The 10781-nt window shown below is 34.1% G+C and overlaps 1 protein-coding gene and 1 pseudogene across 1 annotated transcript; one reads left to right on the forward strand and one right to left on the reverse strand.

Moving 5' to 3' along the window:
• Positions 1-3124: 3124 nt before the first annotated feature.
• On the reverse strand, positions 3125-7436 carry LOC131651868 (phytochrome-interacting ankyrin-repeat protein 1-like). The gene is made up of 3 exons (XM_058921591.1): positions 6750-7436; positions 3732-3903; positions 3125-3626 (listed from the first exon to the last, which is right to left on the reverse strand). Exons 1-3 carry the CDS (start codon positions 6879-6881, stop codon positions 3406-3408), a joined length of 525 nt encoding a protein of 174 aa, XP_058777574.1. The 5' UTR covers positions 6882-7436; the 3' UTR covers positions 3125-3405.
• Positions 7068-8555, forward strand: LOC131649852 (ras-related protein RABA1f-like; annotated as a pseudogene).
• Positions 8556-10781: the final 2226 nt, after the last annotated feature.

The following is a 10781-nucleotide window of genomic DNA, read 5'->3' on the forward strand; positions in this document are numbered from 1 at the left end:
GCACCGTAACTTTGTCCTCGGACGTTCAGAAGCTTGACACATATTGGTTATCTCCTAATAGTTTCAAAAGTTGTTGCATTTCCGAACGAGAGCCCATTTTTAAGACTTTAATATTGTGTCGTTCATTGTAAACTTGCTTGATATTTGAAACGCTATCCGGTTTTTTCCGCTTCAAATCGGCAAGTATGTTGCGAGGCGCCACTTTGACTATCGTTAAATCCGAAATCACATTCTTCTCTTCGCGGGACAAACGACACGCCATTGGATTCCCGTGTAACTTGGCATCCAAGGCATGATTATGAATTCCACAAATGACGCTTAAACGCCACAAATCATCAACCCTCCGAGTCACGCGCAACTTAAACGGACACTCACACTTTCTCGATCCCGTGTCTTCGTGTTTTAACACCCGGTTTGTTTGTACATAACTCCCACCCCGCTCGCAATTCAAAACGACAAAAGCTTTCCGTCTACTATTTCCATTGTCGGACCTTAAAATAACAATTCCAAATCCAAGTTTACTAGCTTCGTTACGAACTCAATCAAGCAATTGTTCACGACTACCGAAGCTTCGATCATTTGTAAATTGTTGTCGTACATCAACCACATTGATCATAGATTTAACGTCGATAACCGGATCGTTATTAACGTTGACAACTTCCGGAACTACTACGTCATCGTCGATAATGTTGTCTGGATGCACCATACCTAACATATGCAAAAATTAGCAAAATTGGCCAAAACCTGTTTTTTTTTTTACTGTCAGGGCTTATTTTGGAAGTACATTTCCGAAATTTGTTAGGTAACTTATTTTGGAAATGTACTTCCGAACCATCGCAGTTTTCAGCACAAATTTCTTCAATCAATGTAGTGAAATAGGGGATGAAATGAGAGATGTTTACCTCAAATTGTAGCTTTCTATGCTCCCTTTAACGTGATCAACGGTTTGAAACTTGATTTTGAGACGAAAAATGGATTGAGATTGATTGAGTTTTGGAGAGGGTTTGGAGGAGTTTTGGAGAAAAATGATGAAATAGTGAAGGAGGGAAAATTGTATATGCAGATTTATTTTCGGAAATGAACTTCCGAAATATTACCTGATTGTAAAAAACAACGTATTTTTTTAATTTTCATGCATTTCGGAAATGCATCTCCGAAAACACTAATTTTTTGGTGTTTTCGAAAATGCATTTCCGAAGTCTAAAAAAATCTATAAAAAAAAATTACTTTGGAAATGCATCTCCAAAGCAGGAGTCAATGGAGGATTTCGCTGGAGGTGACCCCATAAGAAGGTGGGTAAAGAAATTTTCTTTTCATAATTTATTTAAAATAGGTTACATGCTCTCTTTTATATAAGAAACAAACTATCTTTAGCTTAAGTAAGTCAATTTAAATTTGTATCTCTATTAGTAAGACTTTTAACCAAATTTATGGGTATTATAAAAATGATTGTAGTAATAAATTTGTCCAAACAAAATTGTACACCTATAGCCTTATTTACAAACAAAAATATATAGAATTTTTTCGTGTTAAATAAAAGTAAATGTCTTTTGAACAGTCTCTCAACCACTTCCTCTCTTATTGGTTGAAACATGTGTGGGTCCTACTACTATATTTGGGATCTATTTTCAAAGTGAGGGGTCAACACATATATCAACCAATAAAAAAATAAGTGTTTGAGAGAGTGTTCAAAAGAGAGTGTTGCTAGCACTCCTCATGTCAATAAATCTATGTATATTTAATTCCTAAGAAATTTATCTATGTTTAATGTCTTTGTTTTAAAACTATCTTTGCATTAATTTTGGAGTTTGTCCACTCTATGTGTACTTATCACTTTTCATTTTTTCCACCCTCAGAGGTTCTTTCTAACTCTTGGCGAAAATTAAAAAATATTTTAGTTTTCATATATGCATCTTCGGACTTACCATTTTTAAAATTAAAATTGTTTACTTTTAATGCATTAGGTAGTATTAGAATTAGAAATAGGTAGCTCTTACATATATGCAATGTAATTTGGTTGCATTTTGAGTTGTTAGGGAAAATGGAGGTAATTGTTTGTGCCATTGATACACAAGCTTTTTCGGAGATATGTCTCCTAATGCAGTCCTTTTTAATTTTCGGAGATGCATATTCGAAAAATAACCTGAATTGCAATGTGGTGTCTTTTTCTCGTTTTTTCAAGAGAATGGCTGCAAACAACAACAGAATTAGACTCGGTCGTGAAATTCTAAATGCATTTGTTCATCGCGAAAGGGCTCTTCAAAATGAGCATACTAGAGCTAGGTGAGAAACCGTCCCTAGGCCTCATGACGGAAAAGCATCGAGTTCTAGGAATCACCTATCACAAGATCCTCATCCCAGGGGCACGCCTCCCTGCTCACGTAGACCAGGAGAAAGATCCTGCTGCACATGATGGTGTCCCTCCACTTATAGACTCTTATCTAGAGGGGCCTCTGACACCTCCTTACTTATATACTATAGAAATCATGTTCGACATGTCTAGACCGGAGAGGTGTTAACTGTTGTTATTTTTATGTTTTTTAAAAAAATTCCTTGTGACTGAATGTTTTACTAGTATTTTTTATACTTTGAAAACTATATTTGTAATATTTTTTTAAGGCAACTGCTAATATTATTTGGAAAAATATTCTCTTGAAATATGTGCAGTTAATTTTTGAAACTTTCAATATATATCATTTTACTTTTTCATAAACTATTTCTTAATTCATGTAAAATGTCCAAAACCTCTTATAATTTGAGAAGGAGCAACTAAAAATCAATTAATGGCCCTGAATCACAAGTCCCGCACTTACATGCTACATAGACCTAGAAATTTATTGCAAAAACCTTGGGCTAATGTACTTCAACACATTTTGAATGATGCTTGCTTATGGCACATATTAAACATTTCAAAGTAAAAGTTTTTGTATTAAGGCTTTTGCATGTATTAGACGATATAATGTTCAAACCTTTTCCAAATTAAACTGTGATAGACGCATACTAGAATTCCTAACCTAAAAATATGTTACTTTCCATTTTATCTTGGTAAAAGATTTGGCTTGTTTTAAGGATTACAAATATCACAACAGAAAAACTGAAATCAGAAAAGTTTCTGTCAAAGTAATTTCTCAAAACCAAACACAGCTTAATATTGAAGGACTGTGACATTGTTCTAAGCAAGATAACACTCCATAATAATGGTACTTCCATGGCTGGTAACAGAAGAAAAAAAAGCATATTGTGTGCAGACACGATGAATAAAAGACGTAACACAAACAATCTTACGCTAAAATAGTAACACATCCCCCATACTTAATGCAACTCATGCATAGTAAGTTGTTTATATCAGTTCTATATTTATTCACAGGGATGAACCAAACATCAACCGGATCACTGGAAAGCAAATTAACCTTCAGAGCTGCAAGATGTCTCCCCTGGAGAAAATTCTTCCTGTCGGAGTCGGAGTCGCTTCATTTCCTCGTAGGCCCATTCAAGTCCTGGGCAGTAATGAAGGGGAGGATTAAATCTGCTATCGTTCATATCTGGAGGCAAGAATGCTCCATTCTCTACCAAGAATTTCACAGCATCCCTATTCCTCTCTTTTGCTGCAATGTGGAGCGGTGTCCCTGGTTTAAGGAAAACAAAATCATGAATATGAAAATTCAAATTTTGAATGTAACAGATATGTTAGAATTGAAATCTACACTACAGGGGGAAGCATAAAATCTTACAGCCACAAGCACCCTTAGTTCTAGCATCAATATTGGCACCACGCTCAAGCAGTTCATCCATCACTCCAAGGTGACCACCTTCGGCAGCAAGGTGGAGAGGGGTCACACCTTTAGATTTAGGGCCCCATGCAGTCACATTAACATCCATTCCTTGGTTGAGAAGCTTTTTTACCTGTACATAAAAACTATAAGCAGATGCTCCCTTTCGGCTCGAAATAAGATAAATTTGTATTCTTAAAGGAACAATGAATCATAAACAATCAAACAGTTCATGAATCATCAACTATAAAAGGAAATATATTCAAGCACTACAGAAATTAGTGGCAAAAGTTTTAAATATTTTGTAATGACAGCAATGAAGGCGTAAAGGGTGACCAGTGCAAAGTTTCAGCCCCCAAATGCATTGGTTAATTCGGGGCAAGTCACTTTGCCAACTAGTCATAAGAGCACCAACCTCATCAATTAACATTGCCCCAACCATGGCACGCACGTTCTATAAGGGCCCTATAGAGCTTTTATACTAGAAAAAAATGTTATGTCCATTTGAAAAAGACTATGTAACTTCCTAAATAATTGCAACAACAAATACATCAAAGAAACATGTTGTAAATCATAATCTTCCATCTACACCATATCGTAATCTAAAGATGAACTGCTTGGCAAGTAGTGGCTTTGACTTGGACAACCTGATACTAAACAAATGTATATACTACAGATCAAACAAAATCAGTCGCATTTCTAGTCAGGAGAATACTTGCCACTTTTACAAATTCACCAAGCCCCACTCACCGTTTACATATTAGTCATAACTACTGACCATGAATCTACTCGATATTGTAAAACACGTAACTCGGATTAGGATCAGGAGGAAAGTAATAGATAGTCACTCAGAGAATCGTAATATTCTACCAAAACTGAGGATTATAACTAAGGATCGTGATACTAAATCATATGATCGTAACATTTAAAATCATAACAAACTCATAATCATGACAAATAACTCAACATAAAGAGTAAGATTCAAAAGAGAAGACTTGATATAATGTTAGCACAAATGAAAGAGAGGGGTTGGGGGGTTAGCATGAGAGGAATAGATGGGAAAAAGGTTGGCACGTAATTGAGATTGAGGGAATGAAAGTCTCATGGCGGTTCTCAATAAAGGATTTAGTGGGTCTGCAAGTGATTTCAAAACTATGTAACAATGGTCTTGCTTCAATGATTCGATCAAATAGTGAAAAAAGTGGATCAGTGCATTTTTAACAAAGCAGGCATGTGTTTCATAATTCCAAAGATAAAACATTGGGTGTCATTTAGTTGCATGTTTCCCATGCATAAACACAGGTTTTACAAATATATAGTTTGTTGGGCAAAACAGGGCATGAAACCCAACCCAGCTCTAATAATGCGGTCATTTCTCTCGCTCGTTCAGAACTGTTCAGAATCGGAACGCACTGTTCCCACAATTAAGAAAGGTAGCAACCGCCGATCCTCTTCTCCAACAATTTTATGGACAAGTCAGTTTGCTCAGGCATGAAAAAAACGCTCGCTCATCTGATTCAGCAAGTCGACTCGGGATTTCAACAACCCTACAAGCCCTCTCAATGCTTCGCTATACTCAATGGCTTTCAATCTATTGTTACTTGGCCCTATATAGCACCATCTAGAACTGCTTTACACAATGTTTGGCATAATAGCAAGCCCCACCTCTCTTAATAGCCGTCCACCATTAATAAGCTATTGATGGTTCCTTCCAATGTTTCACTACTCAGTGACTTCAATCATAAGTCATTTTCCCTGCATATAGTACACTGTACAACTGTTTTTCACATTCATTGTAATACTGCCATGCCCTAACTATTTGGCACATAGTTTGCCATACTCAAATCCAACATAGAAACAACCTTACCTTTGCATTAGATTCGTCTACATTTCCCCTGAGCAGATCCCCTAAGTTTTTTTAGAATTCATAATTGTACCTCATTTCGTAGTGCTGGATTATTGGATAAAAAGTGAGATCTATGCTAATGCTACACACCTAAGTCCCATATTTATTAACCAAGAAAATGCCACAACTAATATTTTCTCTTAATGATATTACATTAAAACATAAAAACCCTTGGGCTTTGTTTGGGAGTTTGGAGTGAAGGGAAAGGGAGGGCTTCGAAAATGATATATTTTTTAAAAAATATAGAGAAATTTTTAACATTCTTCGAAAAACAGATTTGGTTGAGAATGAGAAAATAATGTTTATCATTAATGTATTTTTAATTTTTGAAATTCTATAACAACAAAAATTATATTTGAATAATTTGTCTAATCCCTCCAAAACCCTCCCAACCAAAATTTTTCTATTCTTTTCATTCAATCCTTCCTATTTTTCAAAGCCCTCCCCTCCCCTCCAAACTCGCAAACAAAGCCTTAGTGAATTAAATCTTCACCTACCCTTTTGAAAAAGGATAAAAGAGTTAACTCAATACTATTAGCAAAAAATCTCATTTTAAAGCAGCCTATATCTGGTACATTAATCAGATTCGCTGTTAGAGAGCTGATAATCAGTGAGCTTCTGGGTGGATTGGGACTAGGATTTGGGTATTTGTTAATAAAACTTTATAATTTCCACCAATCAAGGTCGTTTTTTACTTGGAGCATTAATAAAAAGGAGTGACAAATTAAAAGAAATTGTAACAAAATGTTAAAAAGCGACCCTTAATCTACAAAACAAAGGTGGGTGATAATAGAAAACGAAATCCTCCGATCACTAAGAGATCCCACCAAATCCAACTTCTTCACAACATGCACATGTAATTCAAATTCAATTAACCAACAAAATAGGTAGCCAAACAAACCTAAGTAAAGGGCGTGCTTTAATTTGTTTAGCACAAAGTTGAACTTACCCTTACATTAAAACATTCATATTCAATCATGTAATTATATCAAAAAAAAGTTACTAATTAAATACAGTTAAATTGCATTAAAAAATGTGCTAATTAAAAACTTCAAGAGAAAAACAAGTCTTACCAGTTTGATATCACCTTTCCGTGCGTAAACATGAAGTGAGGTCCAACCCCTATCATCAGTATCAACCCCAGGTCTCAACAACCTCCTCCTCGAAGGACTTTGTCTCAACGAAATCGGCCGCTCTTCAAGCATGTCTCTCTCAACAATCAACGCAACCACAGCAATTACGATAATCAAAACAATCCAAATTGAAAAAAGAAAGAAAGAAAAAACACCTAAACCGTAGTTTCCCAACGAGTTTTAGATTCTTATACAGTCAGATGTCAAAACCGAAACCCTAAAAACAAGCACTGAATTTGAAAAAGACTCCGAATTTACATGCTTTTCAGGAAGAAATCAAAGGGCTTTGAAAACAGAAGCGTAAGGGTTACTGGAGGAAGAGAATTAACGAGGCTGGCGGGAGTGATTGGCCAAACAATAAGGTGCAAAGGGATTCAAGCCGGGACCGAAAACGCGAAGGTTGTGAACGATGAAGATTGGATTCATTATAATTGGTAAACGAATTAGGGAAGAGAGATTGCTGTGAACGAAGAGAAGAAGAAGATGAATCGGAATCAGATGAAACCTGGCTTCATTGAGACGGAGAGGGAGATTTTCGAGTGGGATTGGGAACGGGGTGACGGAGGAATATGAAACCCTAGCAGAAGACGTATATGAAGTTATGAACTGTTTCTAAATTGTGTGGTGCGTTATATATATTTAAATATAAAAGTGATTCCTTATTTATCTTTTCAATCAGTCAATAAAAAAATACGTATTTATTGTTTAGTTTTTTTTTTGTTATATTTGTTTTTTTTAGGGTTAAATATGTTTGGGGTCCTCGTAAATATCCCAACATTCAATTTTAGTCCCTAAAAAAATTTTCTTCAAAGATTGGTCCTCTTAAATTTTTTTGTCAACAACTTTAGTCCCTACCGTCTATTTGATCTAACGGAAGCTGACATGACATGCCACGTTGCATGTCACGTCATTAAAAGTCAACATTGCGTTGGACTGTAAAAAAATGTGTTATATTGCAGGGGTTAGAAACCTCCCTTAAATCACTTTAAAATTTAACAATTCTTAACACCATACTGTAAGCAAATACTTTCTTTGTTAATTTCAATTATAGACTACGAATACTGTTATTGATATTTTTATACTAACATAGTCTGTTCCAACATCATGAACTACATCACTTGCTTCACCTTTTTTTTTCACGAATGTCTACACCACTTTCACGATCAATCTATAATAATTTAATTTCAACCTCTTTATGACTTTTATCTCAATTCCACTAATTATTTTCTTCAAATTTGCACCTCTGCACAAAATATTTTCTTGCATGTAAAGCTTTGGTATCATTGTATAATTCAGTCAGTCAAATAGTTATCTCTCTATGTTGTTTTCTTTGCGATATTTTCCTCTGTAGAATGTGTACATAGTTTCACCAAAAAATTAGAGGAGCTGTTGATGCATTACTAGTCTATGATGTTACACGCCATGTTACATTTGAGAATGTGGAGAGATGGTTGAAGGAACTGAGAGACCACACGGACGCCAACATTTTCATGATGCTTGTTGGTAACAGAGCAGATTTGCATCACTGAAAGAGAGCATACGTTTTTCATGGAAACGTCTATGCTCGAGTCGTTGAACATTGAGAATTCCTTCACTGAAGTGCTGACACATATCTACCGTGTTGTGAGCAAGAAAGCCCTTGAGATCGGTGATGATCCAGCACCACTACCAAAAGGACAGACAATTGATGTTGGATCTCGAGATGATGTGTCAGCTGTGAAGAAATCTGGATGTTGCTCTTCATGAGCTTGCAGTAAAAGTTTATGTATTTTTTTAAGAGTGATTCTTAAAGACTATAGATGATATTTTGAAGAAGATTTTGGAATGGTATAGAATATCATTTCAATATGGTGATATGAATTCTACTGTGAATTGGTACAGAATATCATTTCAATCTAGTACTCTTAGTAGCTTCCGATGGAAAATTATTTAAATTGAATAATGATACACTGTGATGAACATATGTGCATGTATCTTTTTTGGTTAATTTCGTTCCTGGATTGAAGAATGATGCAGGTTTCTTAATGAACAATACAAATTCAATGAAGACATTTTCAATCAATGGTAAAAGAAACCAAAACAAGCTCTGGTTTAACCATTCAATGAAGGTCCTATTTGTGGGAAATATGCCATTGTAAAGGAAAATGACCATCGTGAGAAAGACAAAGCGCAACTATTCATATTTGTTGAGACCAATGTTTCTACAGGTGCATGGAATTGAGCTCGTCCAAGCCGTAATACTTTCACTTCATCAACAATTCAAATGCCAGCACCATCAAAACACACATATTGTCAATGACAAAATCTTGGAGCTTTCTTCAATTTCTTGCCGAGTTGCTAGGCCAAAGCCGCGCTCATATGCCCCATAGTTCAATTAGTAAAAATCTGGTATAATAGTTGGTCTTTAGTCTAATAGCATACAATCCTGTGATTGGGAAGAATGTTGTTGGTGAAACAACTCTGATTGGGAACAATGTTACAATTTTGAACCGTGCATCTAAGGTGTTTGATGAAATGTCTCTAAGAACTTTGCCTTGTTGGAATAAAATTTTAAAGAGGTTTGTAACCCCCGCAATCTAAGGAATCTTTCATAATTTTTCCAAGTTGTCTTTCACGTGGCAGTGTTTGAAGGAAAACTTTAGAAGGACTAAATATTTGATTAATTGTTTGTGAGAAATTATCATTTTTTTTCAGTTATTTAAAGTGGGGTTTAAATCCCCGCAATCCGTCTCTTTTTCTTTAATTCTGTCTTTGCCTGACGTGGCGAGACATGTGGCATGCCACATAAGCCTCCGTTAGAGCAATCTAACGGGAGGGACCAAAATTCGTGACGGAAAATTTTATGAGGACCAAAATTCGACAAAATTTTTTGTAAGAACTAAAAGTGAAAAGTACAATATTCATAGGGACTAAAAACTTATTTAACCCTTTTTTTTAGAGAATTTTTTTTTGTTATATTAAATAAACTAGACGTTACCGCGGGCAATGCACGATAAAATTTATTAGAATTTTATTGTTACATATTAGTGTTTTAAACAATAAAATGTTAGTATAAATATATTTTTAGAATTTAATTGGTATGTTACACCGTCAGTGAATCGTGACCATTAAATGCTTATTAAAATTTAATTTTAATTTTAGTTATTTATAAAATAATATTTGTGAATGGTTGAGATGCACTGACTGTGTACAATTTTTTACACTGACAGTGCATAATAATTAATCTCATATTTTTAAGAGAAAAATGTGTAAAATAATCACCACCATGTATTTAATTAAAAAATTTAATGGAAATACACGGACAGTGTAAAGCAGTTTTACACTGTCAGTGAAATCATAACCGTTAATTTTTTTTAAAAGTTTGATTTTATCTTTAAATTATATATAAATTATAGGATTGTGATGCAGTGACCGTGTAAAATATTTTACACTGACAGTGCACTACCTTTAAACTCTTAATTAAAACATTTTTTTATTTAAAAAAAAAAAACTTTAATGACATGTCAGATTGATGGCTCTCTATTGGATGACAGTGTAAAACTATTTTACATGACAGTGCACTACTTTTTAACTCTAATTTTAATTTATATTTATTGATTTTTTATATGAAAAAGTAAATTTAATGATTTACATTTTTTATATAATTTTAAAAACAAGGAAAAATATTAAAGGGTAAAATATAGTAATATTTAGAAAAGTAAAATAAGATTAAAAGTTGTTATTGGTTTAAGAAAAAAAAATAGAATTCAAAATACTTATAAATTAACATTATTTAAAGTGTAATGTAAATAGTAATAATAATTAATAGTTTGTTATTAAAAGTTAGTGCAGGATGGTAGCTAGTAAAATAATATAATATTAAATAAATAAATATGATAAATTATGAAATTATGAATGCAATATTGTTAAGTCACTTAATAATTTTTAGATATAAGATTAATAGTTTGTTATTAAAAGCTAGTGCATGATGGT

This window comes from Vicia villosa, linkage group LG2, assembly GCF_029867415.1.
Source record: "Vicia villosa cultivar HV-30 ecotype Madison, WI linkage group LG2, Vvil1.0, whole genome shotgun sequence".
Classification (NCBI taxonomy): domain Eukaryota; kingdom Viridiplantae; phylum Streptophyta; class Magnoliopsida; order Fabales; family Fabaceae; genus Vicia; species Vicia villosa.